Below are 15554 nucleotides of genomic sequence, written 5' to 3'. Positions count from 1 at the left end.
AATCTTTCAAAAACATCTTTTTTAACTTAAGATTAATTTAGTACTAAAAATTTCAATGGAAGATGTACTTTCAGAAACCTGGAAGAAATTCTGAAAAACCTCAAAGAAATTTTGAAAATCTGGAGAAAATTTTCCAAAAACCAGTGGCCACACTGTTCAAAAGAAGCCTTATGGATATAGTTTGGTAAACCCTGAGCTACACTAGCATACATGGTTTTAAAATCATCTAGTCCTAAATCTCAATTGCAATGTTCTTTATTTTCATTAATGTTGTTTTTCTAAACGCTCTTTACATTAATGTGCAATCAAGGGGTATGTTAATGTCAATTGGACTGTTCATTATATTTGTTCATCTAAATTTTGTATGACTTTTTAGGTATTTTTTATTCTCATGTTTTAATCTTGTGGTATGTAAACTTAAATTGCACTATTTGGTATTTTATTAAGTAAACAAGCGGTAATATGTTTGTTTCAAATAGTGAATTTGATATACAAATTTTAAGTTTAATACTTATTTTTTGGTTCTTTTTGCTTAAGCTTATTTTAATTTGTTACAATATGACATATTTTTAAATATAATTATTTTGTATAACTAGTGTAAGGTTTTCATTTTATTTTTCATTCTAAGCAAAAAATCATTTTGAACACAGTTGTTTTTGCTAAAAACTTTATATCATACTGACGGTACGTAGGTGCAAGTTACTGTACTTTTTTGTATTTTTTAGAATTTTATGTATTATAGAACACATTTAAACTAACAATACAGTAATTTTTCAATATTGTTGTACTATATTAAAACAATTTTATTACTCCAATTTAGTTTTATACTGAAGATGAACTAAAAAACTTGTATTTTCTAAAACATGGAAGAAATATAGAAAATCTGAATTTTTTTTTTAAACCTAAGACGACCTTGTACTTGGTTCATAGTAAAAACATAAGTTATATAATAATACTAAATATATCAAATGTAATAACCTTGTTACCTCTTTAAGTTTAGAACTACAGCTGCTTGATTTAAGACCAAGCAGTATAACATTAAATAAATGCAATCAAAAGTAAACTTAAGAAATAAATAATTTCAGAATATTGTGTAGTTAAAACAATGGCTTTCAATTCTACAATAGTTTTTGTTATTGACAACTCTGCTTCAATGAATCAGCAGTGTTATTTAGGACAGAGTTTATTAGATGTGGCAAAATGTTCCATTGAAGATTTCATTACCAAAAAGAGAAATAGGAGTGATGACAGATATGTTCTGCTGACATTGGGCGACAGAAAGACTTCTGTGTTGTCCGGAATGAAAGATTCAGCCAATCACTTCCTTGTGTTGTCCAGGCTCAGGAACATTCAAGCAAACGGGTACACTTCCTTTGGAGAAACCTTGAAAGTGGCGTTTGACCTCATTAACTTGCCAAGACTCCACCACAAGCTTGACTCATACGGCCTCGGAAGAAACCCTTACCACTCGTCGCCATCCATAATAGTGTGTGTTACAGACGGCTGCAAGATGAGCACTCTGTCTACGTGCGTTGATAAATTGAATCTTCCAATGACCGACCCTTTACCAGGAAACGAGCTGACTCATGAACCGTTCAGATGGGACTGCAGAGTTTACTGCCTGCTGTTGAGATTGCCTGGAAGTTTGAGTCATGTCAGTGAAACAAATCAAATGTCCCAGCACCCCATATGCCTGATGAGCGACGTGACTGGAGGAAGGTCTTACCTAATAACAAACAAAGCAACCCTGTCGCAAAGCTTTGACTCACTCAACACAAAAATTCAAAGAGGTGTTGTCATCAAGTTTGAAAGAAGCTGCAACATAAAAGTTGTTCAAACAGCTAACAACGTAACAGTTTATGATCCTTGCCATGATCCAAACGAAGCAGAACACAGAGAAGAAATAAAAGACAGCTTTCAAAGCTCAACCAGGTTAGTTATGATAAAAAATCCAGTCCAAGGACAAAAAATTCTTCAGTCAAATTGGCCAATTCCTGAAAGTTACTTTGGATTGACTGAAAACAAAGCTATACCCAAGCGCATGGCTCATCCAGTTCTTAAGTTTGTTCAAAAAGATGAAAAGTTTATGCTCATGCCTGACTTTGCCTTTGACAAGTATGAGCTTGAAGCCTCACCTTTGTCATCTTTAATGGTAGAAAAACTAAGTCAAAACTGCTGTTGGTACGTGTATGTTGAAAAGAGCGGTGCCAAATCAGGAGTTCACCATCTGTGTGGATTCTTGAAGCTGAGTAGTCCCAATCAACAAACTCAAGAACGCAAGGCGCAACTCTACATCATGCCTTACAACTTTCCCAGGCTGATACCTCTCTTAGTGGAATTGAAAGCAAAAAAGTTGAACAACGACTTGATTACCAGAATAAACGATTATGCAAAACGATGCCCTGTGTACTACATACAGTACTTGATAAAAGCAATGAGAGCTTTTTTAAACAAGTGCAATATACACCAACAGTACGTCACTCAAATGATACCAGAAAACTTAGAACACCAATACAAGTACCATGTGAACGAATACATGAAAAACATTTGCGAACAAATAAGAGCATACCCAGAGTTTCAGAGTTACGAGCCGGACAACTACGTCAAGGGAATTCTAGTTGACCAGACGAGCTCAAAATTCAAAGTTGAAATAAACGAAGTCAAGGAGATCCCCAACTTCCGAGTCGGCTACTACAGCAAAAACAAATCGAACTTTTACTTCGACGCCTTCGCAACCTCCAGGGGCAGCCTGCTCGACCAGATGGAAAACATGAAGCTGAACTTGCACCAACTGATACACTCCTCCTTCATGATCCAGGGAGAGATGATCGGAGACGTCAACTTCAGCTCTTCGAGGATCAAGCTGCAAGACAAGAGGGACTTGCACTGCAAGACGGTCAAGGAAATGGGCGACTACAAGCAGCTGGAGCAGAGCACCAAGGGCAGGCTGAGGAGCGCGGAAGACAACGGGGAGAGGCCGAGGAACACTTTCGGCAACCCGTTCACGAACAAGAGGCGCGAAGACAAGCCGATGATGTTCGACGAAACCGAAAACTACGACAAGATGGAAGCTCAAGAGGCTCAGAAGAAGCCCAAGAAGAGGATGCGGAAGAACAGTGTGCACAACATTTTGGCCAAAAAATACAGAAGCAGCTTCAGCAGAACCAGTTTCCAAAGAAGCCAGACTCCTCCGCCGCCCTCGCCAAGTTACTCCGATTTCGAGGACTCCGACGCGGCGAGCATTTGCAGTCTTCCTGAGTTCCCAAGCAAGCAAGACTTTTTTGAGGATAAGCCTTCAGTGGAGCATGCAAAGCCCGAGGCAGAGTTCAAGCCGATAAAGTTAGAGCCGGCAAAAGCCGACAAGAGAAAAAGTCCGGTTGTTTTTACTGAACCCGATATAAAGAAAATGAAAATGTCGCCCAAACCGCAACCAAGTAAAGATATCAGTGCGGAGGAACTGTCTAAACTTCGCAGTGAGGCGATTTCTCACATTAAAAATTGGGGTCCGAGCTACAAGAAAATTGAGCTGATGCTTAAAAATGTTTCGTCCAAAAAGGGTGAAAATAAAAATGAACTTTTAAGTGTCATCAATTTTTGGGCCGGCGAGTTTAAAAGGAGGGGTGTGAAAAAGTTAGTTTCAAAATACACAGAATAAATATAAACAACTTTCAAAAACATTAGTCGTAATAATTATACATGTTTACATTTAACAAATGTACTTATTTTATTGTATTTTTCCCTACTTTGATATTTTGAACTGCTGTTGTTATCAATACTTTTGTTAGACATATTTTTTCGCATAGTAGTAGTGTTTTCTGTAAAACATAAAACTTAATGGTTTTTTTCAATTGGGTTATTTTTCGGTTTACATTCAAAAATTTGTTAAAAAATAATATTTTTACAATTTTAAGTATTTTTCTTGATATAAGTTGTGAGAAAATGTTTTTTTAACAACCAACTATACTAGTATTACACAAGTTTTTACTAATCTGTTAAGTGTTTTTAGTGAACAAGCTCTCGTATTGAAAGTTTCTCACAATATTGCTTTTTATTTGATTTGCCATCAAAAATCACATATCTTTGGTAAGATTTATTAAAGTATTTTAAACTAGTCACATTTTAAATGTAGCATTAATTTAATTCTTCTATATGTTTTACAGAAAAACAACTAAACTAATAATTTAATAAAATTTCGATATTTTTATTATGTTGCTATTTGTACTTGTTTAACAAAAATCATATAAGTAATAGTTTTACTTGATTTTATCAGGTTGTTGTAGTTATTACTTTGAACATGTATTATTACAACTTTTTTTTCAAATATTATACTAATTAAGATATCATTAATTCTTGTATTTGCTTTAAAATAAATAATGAAATAAGTTTTACTATAATATAATCTATGCAATAGTTTTTGTAATTTTGTTCTTGAATGGAAACATTTTTTTGTTAAAACTTAAGTTTTTAAAAGTTAGTTAAAAAGTTTAAGAAAAGCATGTGATTGTAACTGAATGGTAGAAGCAAACTTCAAATTTGGTTGAAAACTTTTTTTTAAAACTTTACTGAACTTATGTAAAAAGAAAACTACCGTATGTTATACTATTGCAGCAAAGCTTAAAGTAAGTGGTAGATAATTTTAAATTAACTCTAGATAAATAAATAAATATATATATATAAATAATAAATTATGTTTTAAGTCGCCAGAATCAAGCATTATCTACTTATGTTTTAATAACAGGTACTGTATTTTTTGGACTAAATTAAGTAACCATTATTAGAACTAGCTAAAAACTTTAACATACTACAAACTATAAAAACCTCTAAACTATATACTTTGTAAATATTATATTGATTGTTTTACCCTAAATAATATAAAAATTGCAACATTTTAAAGCTAGTTCAGATAGTTTTTATAAATCCTTTAGTAAAGCTACATGTTCTTAAAATTGTTGTAAAAAGTTAAAAGATACGTCTTTCGAAAACAATGTTGACGAAATAGTTAAAACTAATTAATTAAATTATTAGGCCAAACTACTATTAGCTAAAACTTTTAATTTACTTATGTTTTTACTATTTGAAAGCAAAAATAATAGTTAATAATGGAAAACAAAACTTTGTCATTTAGAACAACAAAATAAACATTTAAAAATACTTTTTGCTCTCATATTAGAATTAGGTGCACTGTTAGGCCAACAAATGAATAATTATACATAGGCCTACTACAAGGCAAATTATTAGGCCTAATGTTTTCCCAACTACTTGGCCTGATAGCTACCAAACTACTTGGCTTAATAGTTGCCCTACTACTTAATGCACTAGTGGCGGCTAAAGCATCACGCCACTATAACAAACTAACAATCAAGTATAAATACAGAGAGTAGTTAGCTCAGCAAACACCCTTTAATGAAAAAAGTTACGTATCAACCACAAATAAGCAATTTCATTATCATCATTTTATTACTATTCAATAAGTCTAACATGCTCTTTGCTGAATTTTTATTTTAAATATAGTATTGAAGGCATACAAACTTTAAGTTAAAAAACAGAACTGTACTTGATTTTTATTGAAAGTGTTGAATTTTTTAAATATACTTTTGACACTACTAAGAAAAACTCAGCAGTTTTTTTCAGTTGTCTTGCATTTACATGTGTATCTCCTAAATGCAGTCGATCTCGAGCAATTTCAAGAAACTGCTAAAAGCCAAAACATTTAAAAAGATTTTAGAATAAGTTTCATATTTTTACGAAAGAAATAACAAAGTTATGTTACCTCAAGCTTTCTTCCTCTAAAAGTTTTTAAACGCTTATTACGTGTTCTGATAGTCTCCAATATAAAATTTATAAAAGTAATTAGTGTATTGTAAAATAAAAATTCAAACACTTTAATTAGTATTTGAAAAATGGTGACTTTTTAATTTAACAAAAAAAAATTAGTTTTAATTAGATTTTTATTTCATACAATTCGAAAAAACGAAATTTTTTTCACGCTGTTTCGAACATTTAACAACTTAATGTATGATTGGAATAAAAAACTTGAAAAAATTTCAAATTTATGTCCTGGACAAGACGTTAATAGGCATTCGTGGTGTACGACTCGATAACCAAAAGGTTCCTCTTGCACGAGGTCCTAGGACCAAATTTTTTGAGCGTTTCTTTTTCGTTCAATAAACTATTTATATGCATAAGTCTACTATTACAAGTTGTTGGATGATTATTAGGCCAAGTAGTTGGGCAACTAGTAGACCTAATAATCGGGATTTGCATATTAGTTTCCCGACTACTTTCCTAACTATTTGGTCTAATAGTTGTCAATCTGAATTTTAAAATAATATTTCGAAACAAGAAAAAAAAAGTTCAATTAATATTAGACAACTTTTGACTTGTTAATGTAACTTTAAACTATGGTAATAATTAGTAATTAAATTAAAAACTGTTCAAAAATACGATATTTTAAACATAGTCTCGGACATATAACAAATATCTAAATGATTATTACAGAAAACTTAAAAAGTTTAAAAAATTGTTCATAAGCCAACTGTTACATGTAGTTAGGCGACTAGTAGGCCAAGTAATTGTGCAACTAGTTCGCCAAGTATTAGGCCTAATAGTCGGCTTATGCATAATATCAAAAGTTTTCAAGTATTTTGGTTTGGTCATATAGATAGTTGTTAAATGTTCAAAACTACACAAAGAAAATTCGTTTTATTTTTAGCTTTGAAATAAAAATAATAGAAAATAAATTATTGTTTAAATTTTAGAATAAGTTAAAAAGTCACAACTTTTCAAGTACTGGTCAAACTGTTTGGATTTACTATTCATTGATAATTTATTGAAATTTCTTAACTGAGATTATGAGACATTTTTCAAGTATTTAGTTAAAATTATAGGAGAAAACAATTAAAATGAATAAAAAAACTTTTTAGCTCTTGTTGCACGAAAATAAAAACTATAACCTAAGAAACTCGGTTTTCCCACGGTACTTTCAATTTGGCTGAGATCAAAGAGATGCATATGTCAACGTAAGAAAACTCAAGAGCTACTAAGTTTTTTATACAGCTGCTTAATCAAAGACTGAATTTTTATACTTAAAAATATAAACAAATGAACATGTACAATTCAATTGTTTTATTTAAAATTCGTCTACTTTAACTAGTTTTATTGTTTATGTTAGAAAAAAATCGGCAAATGTTAAGCTTAAAAATATTTAGATTTAATTTTTTTTAACTAATTTGTGTAATTTATGTTACGTATTCTCATATTAGGTTGTAAACAAAATGATAAAAAGAAAACATTTATATAGGTAATTTTTTTTACACGCATTTTATCCGACTGATTTCAAATAAAACAATTTAAATATTTTAATCGAATTTTAATTTTATTCAATGCAAATAAACTCAAAGTTTATTACTAGCCTTATTTTATTAATATAAACTGTTTTATTTATTTTTAATTGTTGATAAAGTCGTTGAAGCTTTTGTGTTATAATCTCAAAATAATACAATACTTTAAGGTTGCTTGAATGAGCTGTTAACTTTAAACTTTTATAAAAAAAAATATTTTACCTAAACAAACTATGGTTACTTATAGCAACATAGATGTAGGTTTTTTATTATTTTTTACTTAATATAACAATTTTAATGAAAATATTAAACAAGCTACTCTTTGCCTTTCAGTTTATTGTCAAAATTGTTGAAAAAAACCTAATCAAAAAAGCCAAAATGGAAATAAGTAATTTACCTAAATCGAGTTTCAAGTTTAGGTTACAACAAATGTGTAAATTTTAAACTGCAGTAAAAGGAAGTTTAAAATAAATTTGTTTATTAATTAAGTTTGAAAATAGTTACAGTTTACAGCCTGAAACTAAGTACTGTGCATTGTAGATATACTGATCTATTTAATTTAATTTTTTTTTTCTTTGGTAGAAAAACATCTGAATTACTCTTCTCTCTACAACAATAAACATTTTTTGAAGGTCAAGAAAGCAATTTGTCATCACCTGTAATTCTACCTCCCCCTTAAAATAAAAATTAAACCTACCAAAAAATTAAAAATAGAAGAGAAAAACTATTTATTTAACCGAAAAAATTCCCTTGGTGACACTCATTTGGCAAACACTCACAAGGTTAAAATCTCAACACTAAAAACCTTAAAGTGTGAGAAAATCATGAAGCTAAATCCCCAAGCAAGTATCTACTGACTTTACAACGAAAAACACATCAACAATCCAATTATGTTATCACTGCCACCAGTGTGAACTCACAATCAGCTGTTACAAACTCAAATAAACCAATATCTAGTTGAAAGTTTTAAGTTCTATAAAAAAACTAGAACAAAGAAATACTCTAAGTAGGAAAAATATATACTTTTTGTATTTTATATATTTATTTGACTATATAAAAAACAACAGAATATACTACCGTTTCGTATATATATATTTTTTTTAAAGGTAGAAACATATGAAGTAATATATCTCATATACAAAACGGTTGTATATGTATAAACCTATTGTTTTTCATATAATTAAATAATTATTTAGCTACAATTCAATTTGTTGAGCACTATCAACCAGAATTTTCTAAAAAATCCTTTAGATATGTATAATATTAAATTTATAACAAATTTATGCTTTTACCTGTAATTTGTAATAAAAGATAAACATAAATTTCAAGTAAATATAATGAACTATTTTAAATCTAACACAGTAACAGAAAGATAACAAATAAAATAAATCAATAACCAATGTAATTTATTTTAATAATTTATAACAATCACTCTTTCATTACCAGGACATTCATAAAATAAAGACCCATACATCTCATCTGATATCCATATAACATGAATCAAGTTTCAACACAAACAAAACATACATGCAAAAGCACTTTAGATCTACTCCTTGTAGAGTTATAGAGAGAAACACCCTTTTTTGGTTTTTGATCTTATTTTATATTGTTTTTACTAAGCTACAAAATGCTTTTTACAAATTAAAAAAATTCAAAATATTTTTTTAGATATAGCCGGTCAAAGTCAGAGGAAACAATAAGTTCCTTATGGGAGGCGCAAACTAAAATGGCAAAAATAGACTATTTCACTAAAAATCTATCTTCTCCTACGTTTTTTGAGATAACTACCTCAAATTTTCAGGACATGTTCCTTGATATATTTAAAAAATTCTGTTAGAAGGAATTTTTTTAAATTCTGTTCCGACAGAATTTTTTAAATACTGCAAGAAACATTTCCTGAAAATTTGAGGTAGTTATCTCAAAAAACATAGGAGTAGATAGATTTTTAGTGATTTCTAATTATTTGCCGTTTTAGTTTGCACCTCCCATAAGGAACCTATTGTAGTCTCCGACTTTGACCGGCTATATCTCAAAAAATATTTTGAGTTTTTTAAACCTGTAAAAAGCATCTTGTAGCTTAGTAAAAACTATATAAAATAAAATCAAAAACCAAAAAAGGGTGTTTACCCCCCCTTATGCCCTTAACAAAGTTAAAACAGTTTCAAGTGGAATATAATACATTTAAAATAGTATAACAAATATTTTCATTGGTTTTAAACAAATAAAAACGCCCTTATTTTCTTTTTACAATGAAATTGTTAAAAAAACATATAAAAAAAACTTTCTTATCTCTTTAATAACAAATACAACAGATTAATTTGTTTAGTTAAAACATTTTCAATTGTTGTTCAATTAGAATAAAGAAATGAGAACTCTTTTTAAAAATGAATTTGTTTTTATTTAGAAAACAAAAGACACCTGAATCTCTTCTTTTTGTGTTTTCAAGAGTTGAGACAGATTTTTTCAAATAGTTTTTTTAACCAATTTAATTGTATATTTAAACTATACTAAGCTCTTCAACCTCTTATATAAAAAGGAAGATTACATTCAAACTATTCATTTCTAACTTTTTAGTAAGATTTTCTTTTAAAGAGGACAAATAAGTTTTACTTAAAAAATTTGAAGGAATTTAGAAAACCTGAGAAAAAGTTTCAAGATCAGTAGGCCACCCTGACATTGTGGCTAATTCAAAGTGTGAAAGAGTTATTTACATTCCTATTGTTCATGATTTAGAAATGAAATATAAATATATATAATAAAAATCCAAAGTTTTTATCATCATAAAAGAACTACAGTCAATCACTGGTAAAAATTTTAGGCACACTAAATAATATTTTTTGAACATTTTTACTAATACTTTTTACTGGGTTACTGTCTTTGTTTATAGTTGCATGACATATTTAAACTTGTTAATACCTAAGAAAAACAGAAAAAAAAGACTGATTATGAATATATTTAAACACTTTTTTGCCTCTAAAATATTTCCTGTGCACCTTAACTTGGTTATATGCTCACTACTGTGGAATGCACACTGTTTTTTTCTTGTATTTCTGCAAGAAGTGGTTACTCAGTACTATATTAAGGCCATAGGGGGGGGTAAGCCATGTTTTTTACAAGTTGATCTTATTTTATAGAGTTTATTCTAAGCTTAAAGATGCTTTTTATCGTTTTAAAAAATTCAAATTATTTTTTGAGATATGACTAGTCAAAGTTGGGCTGCATAATAGGTTCCCTATAAGAAGGGAAAACTAAAACAGCAAAAAAAGACTATTTTATTTAAAATCTATCTCCTCCTACATTTTTCAAGCAATTTTCTTCATACTTTTACAGTCTAATCTTTATTAAATAACAAAAAATGTTACTTTGGAATTAAAAAAGAATTGTAAAAATATTAAAAAAAAACACTTTTTTTTAATTTTTGTGATAGAATTTTTATTTTTTTACATTATTAAAATTCTAAAATAACGTTTTATTCTTTTAATATAAGAAACATTTCCTCAAAATTTGAAGAACATTGCCTGAAAAATGAAAGAGGAGATAGATTTTTAGTGAATTTTTAAATTTCCGAGAAAATTGACTGCAAAAAATTTGCGGTCCACACATTTGTATCGGAAACTTTTTACAAAAAATAAAATTTCTCAAAAGTTAAATGATTTCTTGAATTCTATAAAAACTGGCTTGTAGTTTGCATTTAAAGCTTTTATATAAAAGCCAAAGGTAATTTTTGTAAAAGAAATGTTAGACCCCCCTATGGCCTTAAAATAGTATATTTTCTTAAACATTAAAGAAAATTTGATCTTTTAAAAAGTGTAGCTCTTCAAAATACTCTAATATCATTTTCTTTATACATTTTAAACAAAAAAATCTTAAAATAAATATTAAACAGACAATTATCTTTTCTATTGATATTTAACAACTATCATGTAATAACTATTTTACAAGAAGTTTCATTTTCAAGCTCATATAAAGAAAACTGTTTATGCTTTGTAAAGATTATGTTTAAAACAATCTTACAAATTGCCTACAAGTACTGTAGCTATTTTTTAGATACTTTTTTAGAACTCCTAAACGCAGCTTTTGCCAATATATAAAGAAACTTTTCTAAAAGTTAAAAAAAAGCTGTTACAAAAACAATACACACTCTAAAAGAAAATTTTCTGTGATATTTTTGGCTATTTTTATATTGTTTTATTGAAATACTTTTATTATGTACCTAAATTACTTTATTTTAAATTTTAAAGTATTTGTTTAAAACTTTTGTTTAAAAGCTTCTTAAAAATTGAATCAAGCTAGTACTTCTAATAACCAAAAATTTTAAAAAATTTCAGCTAATTATTGTAAACAAATTTGTACAAAGATGAGCAAAAGTTTCAGTAAGTTTGATGTGTTTTATCGAAGTTTAGTTCTTTCAAAATTTTACACAAAGGGCTGGGGTAAGCCAGAACACATAAAAGAACTGCTTAGACTGCATAAGGTAAGCCTTCTTATTTTAAAATCTTTTAATAGTAATTTTATTTTTTTGTTGAAGTGTTTTGTATTTTATCATAAACCTTTATTAAGGGCATAAGGGGGTGGAGGGGGGTCCAACATTTTTGTTACTAAAAATAACATTTGATCTTATATGAAAGCTTGAAGTACAAACTACAAGCCAAATTTTATAGAATTAAAAAATCTTATTTAACTTTTGATATGTTGTAAATTTTATAAAAAAGTATCCGATACAAACATGTGGACCACAATTATTTTGGGGTCAATTTTCTCTGAAATTTAAAAAATCACTAAAAATCTGTCTTCCGCTTCATTTTTTCATGAAAGATAAACATTTTAGATAAAAAAACAAAAAAAAAACTGTTTTTTTTAATTAAATTTCTATTTTTCAAAAAAAAAAAAAATTCCTGCATTCAATCTTTTTAAATTTAATAATACACTTTCTGTGAAAATTTGAAGAAGATTGCTTAAAAAATGGAGAAGGGGAGATAGATTTTTAGTGAAATGGTCTTTTTTTTGCGTTTTTAGTTTGCGCCTTCCATTAGGAACCTATTGAGGTCCTCAACTTTGATTGCCCATATCTCAAAAAATACTGTGAATTTTTTTAAGCAGTTTATACTGATAGCTCAGATAATACTCTCTAAAATAGGACCAACTTGTAAAAATCAAGATGGACACCCCTATGCCCTTAATAATTATTCCAATTTTTATTTAAACAATATATATTTTATTGGTTAAATAAAAAATAAGAATAAGAGTAAAATTTTGTGTTTCTGTAAACCTAAACTAATTTATACCTTTTTAAATATCTTAGCTTAAAATTTAAGGGCATAGGGGGAATCACCTTGTTTTTTTACAATTTGATCTTATTTTGTAAAGTTTTATTTGAGCAACTGAGTTTTTGATAGCTTAAAAAAATCAAAGTAACTTATGATATATAAATATTTAAAGTCTTTGTGCTAAATAGGTTCCTAATGTAAGGTGCAAATCAACAAACCAAAAAAGCAAATAAAGACTATTTAACTAAAAATCTATCTCTCTTTAGTTTTTAACCAAACTTATTCAAAATCTCTCAGAGAGTAAATTACTAGTATTTAATTCAATTGAATAAATGTTTTTTTTTTGATTTTGTAAACTATTTAATTTTTTAGTGTTTTTATCTTAAATTTAATTTTAAATGTTTTTAAAATCACAACATTCAAAGTATTTTAGAGTATTAAAGGTACATTTCTTTAAAATTTGAGGTCTCTAGCTCAAAAAATGAAGGAGAAGATAGATTTTTTGTTAAATTTTGAATTGACAAAATAGAAAATTGACAATGAACAAGCTGCGGTCCAACGTTTTTATAGAATTTTTTTTACAAATACATCTATATCTAAAAAACTAATTAAAGTTTTTATATACTATGAAAATTGAATTATAACTTATCTTTTAGCTTTAAAATAAGAACTAATCTTAAATTAGTAAAAAAAATGTTTGACATCCTCTATGCCCTTTAAGCAATAGTTAAACCAAGAAGTTTTAGCCACAAAAGTAATTAACAAATAAGTTTCAATTCTCTTAACAGATTAAAAAAATACTTGAACTATACTTTATTTAAAAAACATTACATTGTAAAAAAGTTTAAGTAAAAAAGTATCATAAAAAAGTTTAAGTGTTATTAAATTTGAATTTTTATAGTAAAAGTTTTAATTATTGCTATCAAACTTTTAAGTGATTTATCTGCATGACATGAAGTATAAATATCAGCTTTAGTATATAGATAAAAAGAAAAATTTTTTAGTAACCATGGGTCACTTAGTTAAATGTATTAAAAATTTTACATTAAACATTTTATATAACACTTCTTAAAGATATATGTTGATTATAAACTGTAAAAGTAGAAATTAGATAGTACTTCATTAGCGGCTAGACCTAACTTGCTTTTTACAATTTGGCTGTTGAATGTTTATCTCTTGCTTTATGAAAATTTTACAAAAACAAAAGGACCTTTCCAATATTATTGAACTAAATCAACTTTATAATTAAAAAAAAAACTCCTGCCATTTTGTATTTCTTTCATTTACTGCTGCTTCATTAACTACTTAAGATCCTAAGTACAAGCTTTTTGATGATTGACTGATAATGTCATGATCTTAAGCAACACATATTAAAACTTTGGGCTTCCTGAACAAACAAAAGTCTTAGCTAGTTATTTACATATCCGAGAAAAATTTTTGTTAATGCTACCATCTTAGAAACAAATGATGCATGTAAAGTATATCAAAGATGGCAACAAACTAAAAAAGTTGAAAATTTAATTTTGTGTATTAAACATAGTAGAGTTTGATTTATATTTACTTTTTACAATTATAAAGTAAAAAAAAGTTTCGTACAAGTGGAAAAATAGACCAGGTAATTATAAAAACTAAACAAGTAAAGCATTAACTACTTAAAATTTATGTTAAAACTCATGACTAATTGTAAGTCTATAAATAATTAAAAAAAAATTGAAGTTGAAAATTACTTAAATGTTTATCAGGTTTTTTATTTTATTTTACTGTTACTATTAGATATTTTTCCAACAAAAATTAGTTTAATTTGATAGTAATATTTTCAACTAATTAACAATGAATTAAATAAGTAGGTTTGTAATAAAACACTGTAATTTATGGTAGATTGTTAGAAACCGAGATGAATGTTTCAAGCTGGTTTCTCCTCAACATAGCATCAAGATTGAGAAAGAAACAAAGTTCAAAGACTACTCTATTGTAAAAGGAAGTTTCGTTTCACCAGTGAATGAGCTTTCACCTGGAATTTTGCCAGAAGAAGTTAAAACCGCCCACTTTGAAATGATCACTCCAAACAAGTTAAACAGTGTCAAGCCAGCATGCATTCATATGGCAGGTATTTTTTAAAGTACAAAATGACTTGTTTATTTTTTTATTGTGCTGCTTCCGAATCTTACTTTCAATTAAAGAAATTATTGTGTCACTATGAAATGTTTAAAATAGTTTATTTAATGTTACGTAACAAATTAGGTAAATGTAGAGGTTTAGTTTTCCTTTTTGTAATAACTGTAATTATAAAGTATTCACAGTGGACTGGCAAGTTGCCATTGACCATTTTAGTGACTTAAGAATAAAATCTAGAGATTTATTTCGTTGTTTAGAGCTGGGCTTCCTCTTTTAAAAACTTGGTTTGGTTCTATTCTGCTTTAATATATTAAAGTTATGTCAGCTTAAATGTAGCAAATTTTTGCTGTTTTGAAGTATAAAAATAAGTCGGAAAAACTTCAAATTTGGTCAAAATTAAGGCCTACAGCAACTGCTAAAAATACCTTAAAAGCTTTTACACAAATATTTTTTTAGGTTTTTTCCTATCTTTGCTTTAATGTTAATTAAGAAAAGTTAAAATTTATTAAAAATTAAAAAAAAAAGAATTCTTTTCATTTAAAAGAGCTGCTATCATTCGAAAATCTTATTGGCATATTTAGGGCAATTTAGGGTATTTTTAAGAGAGAATATCTCAATTGCCTAATGCTGAAAAATCTTTGTTTTTTTGTGCTTTAGCAAATATGACAAGGATTTTGTATACAAATTTACAAACGATCTATCATTAAGTATATAAATATTTTTTAATTTTTATACATGCAATATTTTTATGCCTGTTTGATTATTTTTGAACAAAAATATGAATTTCAAAAGAAAAAACAAAGTTAAACATTTTTACTTTTTAAATAACTTA

At 27.9% G+C, this 15554-nt stretch overlaps 2 protein-coding genes across 2 annotated transcripts in view; both read left to right on the top strand.

The window, feature by feature from the left end:
• The first annotated feature begins 1126 nt into the window (after positions 1–1126).
• On the top strand, positions 1127–3734 carry LOC145843806 (integrator complex subunit 6-B-like). The gene has a single exon (XM_082951041.1). The coding sequence runs from the start codon at positions 1154–1156 to the stop codon at positions 3653–3655; it is 2502 nt and encodes an 833-aa protein (XP_082807167.1). The 5' UTR covers positions 1127–1153; the 3' UTR covers positions 3656–3734.
• Positions 3735–11673: 7939 nt separating this feature from the next.
• The window catches only part of LOC145843880 (protein ABHD18-like), a 7456-nt gene continuing 3575 nt past the window's right edge, over positions 11674–15554 (top strand). The window contains exons 1-2 of the mRNA XM_082951142.1: positions 11674–11814; positions 14486–14714. Coding sequence (XP_082807268.1) covers positions 11698–11814; positions 14486–14714 — 346 coding nt within the window. The 5' untranslated portion in view covers positions 11674–11697. The remainder of the gene's footprint in view (positions 11815–14485; positions 14715–15554) is intronic.

This window comes from Thalia democratica, chromosome 9, assembly GCF_965202585.1.
Source record: "Thalia democratica chromosome 9, ktThaDemo2.hap1.1, whole genome shotgun sequence".
Classification (NCBI taxonomy): domain Eukaryota; kingdom Metazoa; phylum Chordata; class Thaliacea; order Salpida; family Salpidae; genus Thalia; species Thalia democratica.
The sequence above is the reverse complement of the archived record's forward strand: the minus strand, read 5'-3'. Positions and strand labels throughout refer to the sequence as shown.

Bases quoted from the DNA above. Each gene is read 5' to 3' on its own strand.
- LOC145843806 (XM_082951041.1), top strand. From the start codon at position 1,154: ATGAATCAGCAGTGTTATTTAGGACAGAGTTTATTAGATGTGGCAAAA.